We start from the raw sequence: 17350 nt of genomic DNA on the forward strand, positions 1-17350 counted from the left end.
AATTTTCAGAAACGAAATTGCAAAACCGAATATAAATGGTCAAAATAAAATATAGATGAAAACGTTTGTTTTGGAATATCTTGAAGGTTTTGTAAATGAGTCCATGACTTTTTTCATAATTTAGGTTATATTTTAGGCCGTTTGATTTATAAAGGTCTCAATAATGATAATTATAGAGATAATGATAATTATATAATATTCATTGCATACTTTTAGGGATATGTTTAATGTTGTAATTCAAGGAAAAGTGCTAAAGTTTATTAATATTAATAATTTATTTAGGTAAATAATGAACTGATTTAGCTAAAACGTAAGAGTATAATTGTGAATAAGAAGCCCTCTACATTTTTGGTTTTGCTGAATTTTGATGAAGCGAGAACCTAACAATATAGGATGGCCAAAAATTGAAATTTTGTAAGATTTTTATAAGATAATTAACAAAGGAGGAGGAATTTGGAATAAAAGATTTGTCTATGCATTAATTCATAGAATTAGACTCTTGTATGCGAGTAACCAGTTTAATGGACAGGTTAATTTGAAGGGCTGAGTAAACATTTTGATATTTGCCAATGAGTTTTTCAAATGGCCTATATCTTTGCGAAAACCCTGATTTTACACATATCTTTAAGATTAAAGTTTTTTTATTAGTATAAAAGGAGAGATGAGATCCATTTGAATTTCAGTGTAGAAAAATAATTTTCATATTAAGATCTATTAGTAGAAATTTATTGCATACATTTAGGGATTATTTTAATAATTATTGCATAGATTTATTGCTTAAAAGTAAAAGAAAGATCGAGTGAACTTAATAATCTGGTTTTGAATTCCTGTTTTGGCATTCTATGGGAATAAAATTAGAGTATTTGGAATTAAATATAAAAGAATTCTAGTTATCTAAAAGATGCTCTAGTTTTGTCGATTTCCTCAATAAATTTCGTCGTATAAGCATTGGATTTTACTCTTGAGAACTTAAATATGTAATTGAAGTCCTTTAGTAATTAAAACAATTTAATATTAAAAATAAATATTTTTAAGAAGAATTTTGGAAAAATTTCAATCTCTAACAGATATAACAGTTGAAATCTATTATATTATATAATTTAAATATCACAAAAATATTTAATATCTGGAAATCTAGTCATTAATATTCATAAATAAATTTCATTAGGATTTTAAATAAAATATTTCCAACATATCAATTGTTATTAAATTCAACACTAATTTAAATTCAAAATTACTTAATTAAATTCAACAATAACCACATTTTGGAATTTAAAAAAAAAATATTAAAAATAAAACTCACCTTATGTTTATCTATATGCAATGATCTTAAATAAGGATCAAATAATAATTTATCTGGTTCTACATCTATTGGTGACTGTCGTCTACCTTTATTGCACATATTCCATTGTGGATTTATAAGGCCCCAAAATCCTGGTCCTGTAGTATTTTGTTTTTTTCAATTTAAATTTCAAAAAAGATAAATAAGAAATTACGAAATTTATTCACAATAATAAAAATCAATATTGCATTCAAATTTAAAATAATTTTTTTTTCTTCTCTCTCATATTTGAATTTTAAAATATTTTGGTTAACAAAATATATAGCTAGAGCTAAGTAAATATGTATATAAATATATGAAAATAATTTTCAATTTATATAATAATGAACAAAAAAAAAATTATAATAACCTTTTTAGAATTATTAAAAGTAGATGGGTTTTTTTTCAAGTACGATGCTTATATGTGCATAAATTTCATTTTAAATGGTTTTAAATCAATTTATTTTATGTACTCGTTATATTGATAAATTATGATTGATTTTATATTTTAATTTTGAAAAAAAACAATTCATCACAATATTTTAATTGATATTTTAGAAATTTTATTTTGAATTATAATATTTTATTTATAAATATTATAGTATTGATCAATATTACACATTACTGATAATATTTTCGAAAATAATTATGAAAAAAAAAAATTAAATTAAAATTTTGTGCTTAGAATTTAGTCTGGTCGTAGAGAATATTGGATTTTAGGTTTATAATAACAAGTATTCGGTAATATTTTTGTGTAAGAATAGCAAGAGTCGAATAATAAAAGTTTTTTAGCCGCCATTTTTTTAAATTGATCTGATTGAAAAGTAATTGTTTAAATTGGAAATTCAATAATCACAGTATTGGAGATATAGGAACGAATAAAATAGTTCTATTTTGGTGTTTGTAATACTTAAAAGAACTAACGAAATTTAATCAGAAAAATTGCTTAGGACAAGCATTAATTATCATGGAAATTAATATTGTTCGAAAGAGCTAAAGCAATCCTTATTTAGACGCACAAAAATGTAGATATCAAATTGCCTAGTCAAATCCTGATCATTTGATGAGGACGGAAAAGGAAAGAAAATGGTGGAGAGCTAGTAAGGGTTGGAGTTTATTAGTATGAGAGACACAAAGAAAAATATTTTGAATTAAGTCGAGTAAAACTTAAAATAAAAACCAAATGGAAAAAACAAAAAAAAGTACAGTTACAATACTACTGATATCTAACCCTCAGTTATCAAAGCCAATACCAAGATTAAAATAATCAGAGTTAGAATTGGCGGCCCACAACATAATCCTTACCATAATACTATAATCCGTGCTAAAATAACGAACATCGAAAACTAGACCGACTTCGATTTGCTCAAATTCTTCCTAAAAGACATCTGCTCCAACAAAAAGAAACGAAACAACGTTCCCCGAAAGAAGTTAATGATTAATATGAAGTCTAACAATAATAGTCTATCTTCATGGGGCGGCAACTTGAGGGGATCTAAGGAAGAAATCTTTTATGAATTTACTCGATTCTAGAAATATCAATAGAACGGTAAGACGTCCAAACCTGACACGCGTACTTGAAAATATGCCTTACATATGATAGATAAAGATGCATCCCAATGTAGAGGATATTTGACCGTCATAAATACTCGTATTGTATATTTGTTGCAATTAACATTTAATGAAATTTATAGTTTTGAAAAAATAATTTCTCTGTGTAAATTAAAAATTTTTCTGTGAAAAAAATATAAGAAAATGGCCTTTTATTTAAATGGCTTACGTTTTATTGTAGAAAACTGTTTAAAATTTCAAATTTCCATAATTTGTAGTTAAAGTAAAGGTTCGACCTTTTCTTTTAAAAAAAAAAAAAACAATTATTGTATATGAAATTTTGCGGTAAAGAAGTAGAATCGAATTTTGAACCTTAACGGAACATAGGAAGCGTTTCTGATTTTGGCACAATTAATTTTCAATAACAAATAAATTTATTGGATTTTGGGACGCTGTAGATTTGAGGGTGAATTAGTGTATATTCTTTATATGACAAAAAATTGTAAAAAATCCAATTGTGTGCATGATTGAAAGTTTCTTCCATTAAGGATATAGAGTTACTGTCAACAACCTATAGAATAGTAATTTTAAAGCGATTACTTTTGTGCACCACATCATCTCTTCTACCGTGCACAAATTTAATGAATTACGACAGGTGATAGTTATACTCGTATGAATAAAATTTAATTTAAAATGAAATATTTGAAATTTTTTTTATTTTCAGCAAATTATAATTTTTTTTTTTTTGGTAAGTAGACCATAATCCTATATGGTTAACTTGCTGGTTTGATTGATTGTGATATAGAAGAAAAAAAATTCAATTTAATATTAAATTATTACTAAAATTTCTATTATTGCTAAGTATAATCTTTTTTTTTCAAATTAAAAACTAAATACTAAAAATTAAATTTAATAATTAGGTATTTAGTTGAAAAATTATAAAAATAATGATAAAATAATAATTAAAGAAAATAACAGAAAAATAAAATTGATTTTTAATATAATTTACTAAATTAATTTTTATTTACAAATTTTATTCGCGGTATTTTGGGTTTTAATTCCATATTAGTTTTTTTTTGTAGAAATTTCGTATATAAGTTGATATATAGTATAAAATTCTATGATTGCTATTTAGTTGCTCTTTTAAAGGTTGACTGTTTGAGGAACTTTTAATAATCACCAATAATTTCAACAGGAATTAGTATCTTTTCAATTGTAGCGAAAATTGAAATAATTTATTTTATTTGTTAATTTTCCAATGAATTCGAATTCAATTTACTCAATTAATTAAAAAAATAAAAGCATTTTAGGCAATTAAATTCATATATATATGAGATTACAAGTTATAGGTCTAAAAGTTTTAATCGTAATATCAAGTAATTAAGCTTTGTACATTTATGACCTATACTGTATGAATATTTATAACTAAATTATAAAGCTATTTCTGAATAATTTTCAAAGTAAATTAATAATTATTGCTTTTAAATTATCGCACTAAAACGAATTATTAAAAAAATTCTAATAGGGAAATTTTTAGAAAATTACGCCTAATTGTTATGCAATAGTTACTTTTGAACATATGGTAAATAATTTATTTGCAGTGCAATTTACAATAAGAACGTTTAAAATAAGAAAATTTTAGCAAATTACGAAAGTTGTAAAAATCAATTTAATTGGTGTAAAATAAATGAAAAATTTTACCGTATGGAAATGAAAATTATAATAGCTATAATTTTAATTTTATTATTTTCAGAAATTCAAGGTCTTTTTGTTTTTAGGGAAAGTTATTTTTTTTATTTTAATTGCATTTCGTACCCTGTGTGCTAAGTAATGAAACTATTTAGAAAATGTTTAAGGTATTAAAATCGTGTGCATTTTATTTTAAAAAATCCTAATGAGAAAAAATGTTCAAAAGGAATAAATTTGTTTCTGTAAGAAAAACTGTATTGAATATAAGAATTTCTATATTTTTGAGAATTGGTTCAAGAAAAATCCTGTTAAAAGAATTGCTGTGAACATTTGAGTCAAAATAAATTGCAATAATTAATTTTGACATTAAATACGTATCATTTGCAAAAAATTTACCTTGAAATTATATTGCTAAGGTTAAGATCTAGTTGGAGTTTATTTGCTATAGGAACATCATTTGTGCAATGAAATTTTTAACTTTTAACGAAATTGGGAAATATTTGCCCATTGCTGGCTGCGCAAAGACGTACCATAGACTATATCAATAGTTCGAATATAAGCAGAAAATTCATGTTCAATCTACTCATTAAAACTGAAACTGCTAAAGAGTAAACGAAAATTATTTTGGCGGAATTAATTAGTTTTAATTTAATTTATGTTAAAAAATCAATTAAGCTTCATTAATGTTTAATTTCCTAACCGTTGTGTATTGAGCTGCCTGTTCATGACATACAGAATACAATAAAGATCACAGCCGTGAGGGAATTTTTAATTATAAAATACCCAGTATGTATATTAAAAGTTTACTTTAAACATCTTGTACAAATATTTAAAATAATATTGCAAATTAAATAAACTCTGCATAAATTCTTAAAAAAAATTAAATTTTTTTTCAACTTGAATTTCTCTTTAATAGCTATGACTGAATTTTTATTACCCACAAAAATAATATGTGGTATTAATTACGCTTGAATAATTTTAAGGATAACTATGTTTTTCAATTTAATTCAATTATCTAATACAATTTGGATATATGAATATGTAAATATTAAATAAATTAATAAATTTTATAACTATTTTGCTCATATGCTCATATGCACTCACCGGAAATTCCATCATATGTCCACCATTCCTCCCAACTGGCTTTAATTCCTGATAAATATAAAAAACAAAGAAAAAAATTTATAAAATTATTTAAAAGTATTTTTTATTTTTATATACAAAATATGTTTTGAATGTATAACACTTTTTGTGTTTAGTAGAATAATAAAATATTTAAAAAAGTATAATTCAAATTTAGTTTTATTTTAAATATATGAAAAAAAAAGGATTGTGGGATGCAGAGCAAAAAAAAATAATTTTTTTGTTTTTAAATTCTTTTGTAAATTTTTTATTAAATTTACTGATTCTGTGGTAAAAAAATTTTCAAAAATTATTTTTTTAAGCAATTTAATAGCTAATTTAGAAAATGTAGGAAATTTCGTTTGATTACCGCGAGTTTGTTATTCTAAACTCTTTTCATTCGTAATTCATTAATTTATATTGTAATTTTTTGAAGTTTAAGTTCATAATTCCAAAGCAAATTACTTTATAAAAGCCAGTGACTCACTGCACGCCATGTGTTTTCAAAATGATGTTTTTAAATAAAGGAATTCAATTGCCATCTAGTGCTACCCAATAAATTTGCTCATAGCAGCCCAGGGAATTTTAATTAGACGGACGGAAAAATTTTATTTCAAGTTTCAAAAAAACTCGTAATTTGTTGTACATATATGCCTACTCAAAGAAAAACTACAGAATTAGTTAACCTTTAATAGAATTATTCAATTTCGTTAATCATTAGTTTTGCTGAGAAATGAATTATCCTTTTTATTACAGAATATACTTCAAAAATGTTGTGAAGAGCAATTCGTTAAATTTAAAAAACTAATTTTATTTAACAAAATTCAAATTCAATACAAATTAGCCGAAGCTAACATTCCGAATTGTGATGAATACCATCCAAAACTAAAATTCATTACGAGACAGACTAAAGGACATGGGGTCTGATTTTCATAAAAATTTCCAAATGCAAATTTGACATGAAAAATAATACTACCTCTACTTCATACGTAATACGGACAGGAAACAAAAAAATCACTGCTTCCGTATGCTTAATGCGGCAATAAAAAAAATTGAACGCATAACTCTGACCATACTTTAAGTAATTGAAATCTAAATTTACTTTATTTATAATTTAATTTTTTGTGAGATGCTGTATCGTGTCAATGAAAGTGATGTGAAATATTCTTAAATAATCCAAAAATATTTGCCAAAAACTGCATGTTAATAAAAATCAAAATTAAATTGGTGTTTAGATGAGCAACAAATCCTCATTTTCCATAAAACATTATTAATCATAAATTACAACATTTTTTTGGGGAATTTTTAAACTTTAACTGTACACCAAATTTAATTCAATTTTTATACCAATTATGTTAAGGACAATGAATTACTTGCCCTGTTTATATACACTTACAGCTTATACAAAATAATATTATGTGAGTAAAAAATGTGCAAGTACAAAAAGTATTGCAAAAACACACATTTGAAAAAAGCAGCAATGAAAAATTAAAATTATTTTTTATTGTTAAGTTAAATGTCATAAATGTCACAAATTTGATGGGTGAACACTTTTCAGATTTAAAATAAAAAAAAAATTATTTTTTTTTACCCCTTTTTTAAATATTTTATATAAATGTACATAAGTACTCGTATATATGCACAATTTGTATTCAAAGTTCACTTTTTCCTACTATTTTTTTTGCAATTCTGAATGTAAAATTTTACATTAAATTTAACAAATGAAATTCAATAGTATAAAATGTCACCGCACAAAATAATTTATTTTTTTTTTTTCAATGACACCAAAATACTTTAATTTCGCTTCAATTACTTTAATATGATTTTTTGTTGTGGGTGTAAAAGGGTCACGATTTCGAATGTTTTTTGAAATTAATTAAAAATAAAAGTTTTTTTTCCTATAAGGCGACATATTTTAGGTACAATCTGGCAATCTTCTAATAAGATACAGTCGTGCTTAAGGCAGAGAAGTCGTTTTCCATTTTGCTTAGCTCCAGTACTACTTTTTGGCAAGTTTTTATATAACAGAAACATTACTACCATAATCACAAAATATCCAAATCTTGCAGTTGCCAGAAGAGATTTTGCTTCAAAAATTTACTAACGTATACTCAAATAATGTTTTAATAACTTGAGAAGAAAAACAAATTTTCAATTTAAAAATCTAATTTTAAGTTGTCAACAATCTTTATAATAAAGAATACAAAAACCATTTAAAATTCATATTATTTTCATTATAAAAATCTGTGCCATCAAATTAAGAAATGCATTCCATGAATATTAAAATTTTTAATAGACTTTTTTAATGTTCAACTCCAGAATAGTTTAGTGACTTACTTTTAAAATAACTGTTATACACAATCTAATAGTACTGCTTTATTCAATGTGATTACAAAGCTTTCGTTACATAAGCATTATAATATACGAAGTACTGGGGGCGATATCGTACTGTTTATTAAAATCATTTACAGTAAAACACGGTTAAGTGGATCACGCTTAAGTGGATTTCACGCTTAATTGCATCAAATTTTCGTGGCTTGTACTTTTTTCGATTTTTTCATATAAAAAAATTCGTTTAAGTGGAATTCGGATAAGTGCACAACACGCTTATCTGCACATATATTTTTTCCCTCATGTAATACTTAATATGTAAATTTATTCGGTTAACTGCACATCCCTGTTTTTATTTAGCATAAATGTCAAAAATGAAAAACTACACTCTCAAGTACAAAATAAGAAAAGCAACACTATGTAGCTACACAAAATATTTTAGTTTCTGTCATTGTCAAATTTTGAGTGTTGAAAAATTAAAGTTTAGAAACTTAATAAATTCAATTCTTTAACATCGGAGGTAATTTTTTAAGTCGAATTCGTATAAGTGGAAAACATGCTTTAGTGGACAAAATTTTTTTGGCTGATGGATTTCCACTTAACCGTGTTTTACTGTACATGGTAAGCAAATCAACTTTAATCTTAACATGTTACTTGAAAAATAAATTAAGAAAAACAAAAAAAAAACAACAAAGTTGTTTTGTAATTCTAATAAAAATGCAATTTTTCTCTCAAATACACTGCGAGAACATCCGATTGAATTTCATTCGAAATTACTGCTTTATAGGGCAATTAATATTTTGTATTTTATTTTTTTTATATTTTTTAAAACAGAATTCCTAAAATGGAACAAAAGAAAATAATATCTTTCAATTATAAAGAATTTCCTGCACGTTTCAGATGTTATTCAGTAAATTTTTTGGAATTCAGGTCATAAAATTTTTCGTTTTTTTTTTACTTCGGTTTTTGTTAAACTGCCTACATTTATCTTTTCTATAATGAGAACAATGGGAACTTTCTTGTTGTCATTTTTTTTTTGATAATCGGAAACTAAAACATAAAAATAATAAAAAACGCAAAATATTTTTTTGCTTCTTGTATTTTTATGTACTAGAAAAAATAAACTACAAATAGTTGACAGTTAAAAATTCATTTTTATGGATCTAACGAGGGAAACGGAATTAAACTACAAGCGAAAACAAAAAATGTTTGCTCATGATTTATTTAGAATATTGGGAAATAAATGCATTAATAATTGTTGTAGATGTAACACAAAAAAGGAATTATGAAAAAAAAATGCAACAATGGCAACACTCAATCGATAACAGAATATTAAAGTTAGTTTATTGATTTGCTTTTTCATTCGTAATGTTTAAATTTAGATGGGAGTGCTTTTGTATATTCGAACTAAATGCAGGATAATCCGAAGACCGTTTTATTCAGCAATTGCAATTTTTCTGCTGAATAAATCAAGTTTACTTTAAATCTGCTTTTGATTGAATGTCCATTTTGTGCTTATTAGAAACGTTAGTAGAAAATGATTATCTTGGCCACAAAAAACATATTTTTAGACAAATGACATATTAAAATTGTACTGTCATTTTCATGTATTGAAAAAATTAATTTTTTTTTGTTAAAAATTTTAGGAATTGAAAATTAAATTCTGAATGTTTTTAAGAAAATTTCAGTAACAGTATTGCGCATTGTATACAAAAAGGGAGGTTATGTGGTGACATAAACTTTTGTATACTTACCGAATTTTTCGGTGGAAACGCACTTCTCCATGGTAGAAAAGCGCAAATAAATTATTTTTGGTGAGATGTCGGTCTGCAGTTCTGTCTGTTGTGTCGGTCTGCTTATTTGAATGCAGGCGTATAATTTAAGTACAATTCAATAGATTTTGTTGAAATTTTAAATATGAGTTTAGTTTGGCTGTATCAAAACTAACTGCCGAACTGTTCAAGAAGAGTCAAATTTACGTTTTGCTAGGTATGTTAAATAAAAGGTTACTTATTTCCTTAAAATTAGAAAGAAGTGTTTAAAACGCATTTTCATGATCTTTTGTAACAACCCCCCCTAAACTAGACAATACACATTGCGGTCGATTATGTGCTGATCACCTCACTGCAATTTCTGATTCACTGCTGATTTTGCTGCAACAAAAAATTTTTATTGCCTTTTATTTTGTAGACCAACTGAATTTCAATTTGTAATTTTATTTTTATTCCATGAATTCAGGATTGGATACAAAGTACAAAGAAATATTATGCAATTTTTGCTTTTTTAAAGTATTTCAAAATTATTTCCTTTTTATTATAGGAAACCGAAAAAATGTTAGGTAATTTAATATTTTTGTACTGAAAAAATTTACGAAATCATTTCAGAATCATTAGAAGTTCGAACAATATTTGCACACATACAACAAAAAATTTCTTGTAAAAAACTTTCGCAAATTTTTTAATAAAAATTTTCTTAATTTAGTGTTTTAATAAGTTGAAGCTCAACATAATTTTATAATTAAAAGCATTGAATTTCTTCCTAAAGAGAAAAACTTATAAAAGGTTCCTTATGGTTCTGTAAAGTTTTGAAAGAATTCGATAAACCTGCACATTTGGCCAATTGAAGTTAATAACGTATATACTTAGAGCGTGAAGTTAATAACGTGTATAAAGCGAATAAAATTAAAATATTTTCATTGTTTTTATCCTATTCTTCGATGGAGTCAGCTGTTAATACAAGAAAATGATCAAGTGTTCTATGTAATTCGATGTGCAGTAAATTTACTCTGCTAATACGTTAAAGATATAGTTGAATCAATGGCCTGAATGTTGTTTGTTACGTCAGCTATATTATTTAAATTTGGCTGTTTTTGAAATAAACTAAAATTGACAGTATAACAGTTGATTTAACATCACATGTTACGAGTAATTACTCGATTTCAAATTTATTGCAATGAAATTTAGCATTATAAATAAAATATATTTCTTAGAATGCCATCTGCATACACTCAAAGAGATACATAAAATTATTTGCAGAGAACTTCAAAATATTTAAAACATTTTTTTATTTAACAGCTATTTTTGTTGAATTGCGACATAAAACCAACTAGACTGGAAAATGATGAATATCATAAATGAAATGTGTAAAAAATGAAAAAAAAAGGGAACAGACTGGAAAATAATGGACACATGTACGTGTAGAAGTTTTTCAGGATTTTCTATAAAGAAACGAAAACAAAAAAATTAAACTATTTTCAGTTTCAGAAAGGTTAAATTGTATGGGGAATGGGTGCAATTTATGCGGTCAATTTTTGTTTATCCTTCAAAGTGGAAAATTAACATTACCCATATTTGATATCACAGACAAATTTTTAGTTTTATATGATTTTATTAATGTTATACATATACAAATACATACACATAATGCTCATTTGTACATAAGTATGTCTGTTTATTTTTATTTATTGTTCGTCAATGTGCATGTTTTTGAACTTTAAGTAAACTTATCATATCACTGCTTTATGGCCACGTTCAATATATTCAAAAAGTAGTTCATCAGAACCAAAGTTTGAATATTGAAAGAGTTAGAATGTATTGTAAATGATTTAATTGGAAATCTTTTATGCAAATATTGGAATTCATTAACAGCTTATATCAGTTAAGTTTCAAAATTTTCAGTCTACTATTTTACTATGTACTTGAAAATGATTTTGGGTTTGTACTCATAGTGGAAGTGTACTGTAGTTAAGATGACACTCTTGTAATTTGGAACACTAGTAATTTAATTAACTTGAAAGCTGGTAATTCATGAACTGAAATTTGCTTGTGTTTTTGAAGTAAAATTTGTACTTATGTTCAATTAAAACGTCTCACGGGGCTTATTTTTGAAATTATTATGAATTTTGTAATATACAGGTGTAGAACAAAATTTTTAGCAAACTATGAAGGAGTGATATTGTTAATTTTCTTCTTACAATAATTTAAAGATACAAGAATTGTATACAGCTATTGAATTTTGACTTCACAATTCTATTATACTGTTCACTAATTGTGTGGTATGGCATACGTAATATATCATACATATATATAAAACCTATGCGTGTGTTTAAAAAAAAAAATTGCGAAAATATGAAGAAACAACTGAGTAAAGGGAAACTGTGAGGGAAACGGTAATATTTCTGCTTGGAATCGAGTTGTTTTTTGCAGAACTCATCGAATAATGAATATGGGTATGGCTGCATAGTAAAAAATTTTAATTGAAAATATAATTTTTCATTTTAAAAGGAACAAATTTTATATTATTATTTTTTCTAAATTCAGAAAATTTATTCAAATCAATTGTGAATTGTTATTTTCTAAAAGTAACATTATGCAATAAAGCATAAATACACATATAAGAAATGTAATTTACATTTTGTAAATTTCCAAAATGTAAATCATTGTTTATTTCACCTTTACCTTTTCATTTGACCTTTACCTTTTTTAATTTCCGTTGTTTTATTTCTGTAAATGTTCAATTTTAAAATTTCATTTCAATATCCCACCTCTCATATACCATCTCACCACCTCATACAGTCAAGTATGTATCGTTCTTGAGCAAAAATTGTTTTATTCAAAATAGTTTTATTTTAATTGAAAAATATTTTTATCTGCCCATTGCCCATGCATACTTATATATGTATGTACTTATGTACAGCTGCGTTATATACACACAAATCTCGAACCCTCAAGCACATTAAAATATTTAAATTTATTTTGAGTTCTTACACGGACTTGTACTTTTATAAATTATTTTAAGCATACGAATAAGTGTGGTTATGTATGCAAATAAGTTTTTAAAAAGAAATGTTTACTTCTTGTTACAAAATGATAAATGTTGACAGCCCCATTAATTTGACAAGTTCTATTTTATTTAAATATCGTTATGAATTCTATTTTATAATTTTTTTTTTATTTCAAAGTAATTTTTTCTTTTTTTGAAATTTTTTGCATAACATTTTGCAATGTACGGTGGTTCTGTAAGAAAATTAAGAAAATTATTGATTTTCAACGGGTACAGGCAAAATAAAGGTATTAAAAATACTTGTAGTGGTGAGTATAGAACTGATTTTATTAGAAGTTTTCAGACAATTTTTTCGGTATTTTTTGGATTTTGATTGTGGTGAAAAATTACAATTCCGTTTGATGAAACTTCAAGCGTATTTCAAATGCTTTAGTTTCTATATTAACTGAGCACATCTGCAATTTAACTATATTTTTTACTCAAACTACTTTTTAAGCTTTGAATTAATTTCGGAAAACTCATACTAGCGAATCAAGGCTTATTTCGGTAGACAAATGCCAATAAATGGAAATCGATCCTTGAATCGACTTTTAACCCAAAATGACACAACCTTAATTTTTTTAATTTGTTTAATTAATTCTACTAAAATACAAAAGAAAATTTTATGTTTCATGATTTCTCCAAGAAGCATTCACTTGATTCTAATAATTTTTTACTCACTTTTTATTACGAAATGTCAACGGTATGAAAAAAACATGCTTTATAACCTTAATATTTCACATTTATTGTTATGTGTTTATGTAAGTATTGGATTGTTTTTTTTCTGGGTCGAAACTATTATTACATTGTATTTAATTTTAGCCCATATTTATTGCAAAATTCAGTTTTAAAATTATTAATAATTTCAATATTTTGTGTAGTCTAAAATTTCAATAATAATGGCGCGATATTTGTTTTACTTGCTGAACAAAAATTTTATTGGTTTCGAAACAAAAAAAAAATGTTTACTCCAAATATTGAGAAGTTTAACAATGTAAGTAATTTTGATTGTTGTTCTTACAGTTTTACCAGCTTTTTGGGTTGTAAAACAAAAATAGAGGGGGAAAAAAGGATAATAAATTCGTCTTTTGTTCTACGAAATTCAATAGTTTTTTTTTATTTAGTGCTTGTGTATTTAAGGACTTTTTTTTTGCTATATGTTGTTGTGCTGTCCATTTTTCAGAAAAATAAAATTTTAAATTCTAAAGGAAATTAAAATTTATTTGTTTGTTTTGTTTTTTGTTTTTCCCCACAATTTAATCATTGATTTTTTGTTCGTTCTGAGTACAAAATTGTTGTTGTAATAATTTTTCACTGTGATTATACAAGTATAAAACTATATCACGAATAAGAAAGGAAAAAAATTTTATTTGATCAAGTGAAAAGTTATTATCCTTTTTTAATTCATTTTCCTATTGCGTATATTATGTGCACTGCTTGTAATTAAAAAATAAAATTGCGTTAAAAGTTTTTATTAAAGATGGAAACTTTTATGTTAAATGTAAATAATTTTTATTTGAAAATTTTAAATATTAAAGCAAATTCTAATTAAGTTGTGTTTAAAAGGATCGCATTACAGGTTTATGAAACAAAGAAAATAAACGAGCTTTATTTTAACACGGGTTAGGAGGATCATCCAGAATCCTATAACAGATGTGTCACTGTTTTATCCTAGTTGAATATCCCAGTTTTACTTAAAGCATCCCAAACGTATGCAATACCCGAAATGAAAATCGATAAGAGTTCAGTGTAGAACCTTTATTACCGACTGCATTATGTGATCACACCAAATTCCGCATATTACATTTTTAGCGAAAATGCATTTCTTACAAAAGCCAATTAATTTTTCGTGAAAATCATATTCGACCAAGTGCTCACTATGGGCTCAATTTACGTTTTTGTTCATATCTCAGAAATTAATTGAGGCAATTTCTTGATATTGCGAAATTTCTTGATTGAGGGAAATTTAATATTTAAGTTCCAATTATCAAGAAAATTAATTTGCAAATTTGGTAAGAAAATTTCATCACCAAAAATAAACTTTTACTGTCTGTCTCAGGATTTTATGCAACACTTTAATTTTTTGGTCGATTATGTGCTATTCATATAAAAATTTTCTTAGATTTAACTGTGAATTTTACGCAGATACGTTTTAGATTATTTGCAATTATTATAATTTATAATGTTAAAATAAAACTGCTTAAACTTACTCGTATATATTGAGGTTAGTTCCGCAGAATTTGTTAAAAATTTTGTTCTTTACTTAAATTATATGTTGTACTACATAGTACAGATAAATGGCATATTATGTGTATGTATATAAATGCAAGTATATACAAAACTATGCAATTTGAAATGTACACTTCTTTTTGAATTAAAATTAAATTTCTTAAAATGGATTTGTTGTTATCAGAAATGAATAAATTATTTTTGAAAATATTTTAAAAAAATAATTGAAAATTCAGAGTTAACAAAATATTTTTATTAGATTTTCGTTATAATTTTCAATAAATTTTTGGAAATTTACGTTACATATTTTAACTTTGGCCTGCTCAGTGAAAATCAAAATTTATGTGTGCCTCTATATTGTTGCCATGTAGTGGAATATATCTATTGTGTATGGTATAATCGATGAATTACGTAACTTTTTTGGATTCATATAGAATAAAAATAAAAAAATAAGAGATGAAAGTCGAAAATTTATGTTGGACTTTTCAAGTATTATAGAAAGAACCTAGTCGAATTGTTATGTTTTTCGATATTTTTCATGGGTAACAATATCAACAGAAATTTAAATTTACATTGAACGAATTTATTGAAATGAATGAAAAGCATTTCACAAGAATATATCGCGCCCTCGTTTAGGCGACGGTACTCCCCTGAGATACCTCATTAGCTACTTTGGCAAATTCGAAATTTGTAAGGATGCTGGGTAAATATACGCAGTATGAGCGCATATTTACCCAGCGTTACCCTTCGTTTGAAGATAACATTTTCGCAAAGGAACTTGTGCTAAGGTTTTCATTACCTCAACAAAAAATATGCAGTCGTTGTAGGTACTATGTTAGCATATTTGTTGATTTTCATCTGATTTTTCTCTATCCCAATAATTTCTTTTTGAAATATTTTTGCTCATAACCTCTTTTAAGATAGGTTTAAGGCTTCAAAGCTTTTATCGCTCCTCTTCCATTTGTCACGTATCGTGTTAAGTTTATTAAATTTTGTTATACAAAAATTTTATTCCTACATTATTTGATTTGAAAAAAAACAATGTAAAATATTCAAAAAATATTTTGGAAACCAATACTAATTTATTTTCTTGTACCAAGTCAGTTGCTTTCATTCAAAATTTTTAATGAAGATTTCCAATGTACATACAAAATTCATCATCTAGACTTAATTATAAAGTTAAAATTATTCAAGTGATTATTCTGGTTATTTAATTAGAAACGATAAATGTATAATTAAAATAAAATATTTATTTGGTATGAGAATTCGGGGAAGAATATAAATTTAAATATAAAGTACTGGTACGTACGTTATGTAAGCATAATTAGATTTGATTTAGATCGAGTATAACTATTTTGTTGATTAAATAGTCTTCTAATTGTAGAACATAAATTTTATACATAAATGTGTTATAAAATCAGTTTGTATAAATATTCAAAAATTTTGTATAGATTTTTTGGTTCAGAGTTTTCCGATGGTTTTGAATATTGAGTTAAAAATAATCTTTTTCTTGAAATATTAAAATATTGTATACGATAAATATTTTTGCCGTTCAAAATGATTATTTTAATTTGAATTTTCGGTTTGAATAAAGAAGGTGTTTTAGTAGAGCATTATTATGATAAAACTAGATATTGATGGAAGAAACAGAAATATTTTTAAAGCTGATTTGAAAATAAATTGTGGTGCTCTATTATTATTTCTACAGCGGTGTTATAATTTTTATATAATGCCAGAAAGCCGCCTTATTTTCACATTTTTCCTTAAGATACAGAAATTATAGCAGTTGGAGGTGATTAGAGCTGATTTCAAAGTTATTCTTTAGTAATCCGAACCTAGATTTCATAAATATGCTATATATGATATTTTTGCATCATATCCAGCATCACAGTAGAGATCAGAATGAAAAGAGTTTGTTATTTAATTAAAAAGCGTAATTAGTTTTAATAAATTTTACTTTTAATTACAAAAGCAGTTAAATATAAAGTTGTAAAAATATTTTTAAAAATGTTGGTTTCCTAAACATTTTGTAAAGTAATAAATACCTCGTGCGACTCCATTCCACTAACATCACTTAATTAAAACTACAAAGTTTTGGACAACTTTGACCGAGGAAAAAAATTTTTTTTAAGCGATCTAAGAATTAAATCTTGTGAAACTGAAACGCTGATTCCGTTTTGATCTTAGCAATACTAAGAAGATTTATATTAAATTATATAACAGTTTTCTTATAAGTCGAGCATCTCAAATCCAAATCTTTATATTAAACAAAAAATCGATTTTTTC

The 17350-nt window shown here is 25.2% G+C and overlaps 1 protein-coding gene across 3 annotated transcripts in view; it reads right to left on the minus strand.

The window, feature by feature from the left end:
- The window catches only part of LOC129613173 (carbonic anhydrase-related protein 10), an 87667-nt gene that overhangs the window by 17787 nt on the left and 52530 nt on the right, over nucleotides 1-17350 (minus strand). For all 3 annotated transcript variants that reach the window (XM_055527134.1, XM_055527133.1, XM_055527132.1), the window contains exons 3-4: nucleotides 5666-5713; nucleotides 1304-1440 (exon numbers count right to left, since the gene is read on the minus strand). In XM_055527134.1, the coding sequence (XP_055383109.1) occupies nucleotides 1304-1440; nucleotides 5666-5713 (185 nt within the window). The remainder of the gene's footprint in view (nucleotides 1-1303; nucleotides 1441-5665; nucleotides 5714-17350) is intronic.

This window comes from Condylostylus longicornis, unplaced genomic scaffold (assembly GCF_029603195.1).
Source record: "Condylostylus longicornis isolate FDR11 unplaced genomic scaffold, ASM2960319v2 ptg000081l, whole genome shotgun sequence".
Classification (NCBI taxonomy): Eukaryota; Metazoa; Arthropoda; class Insecta; order Diptera; family Dolichopodidae; genus Condylostylus; species Condylostylus longicornis.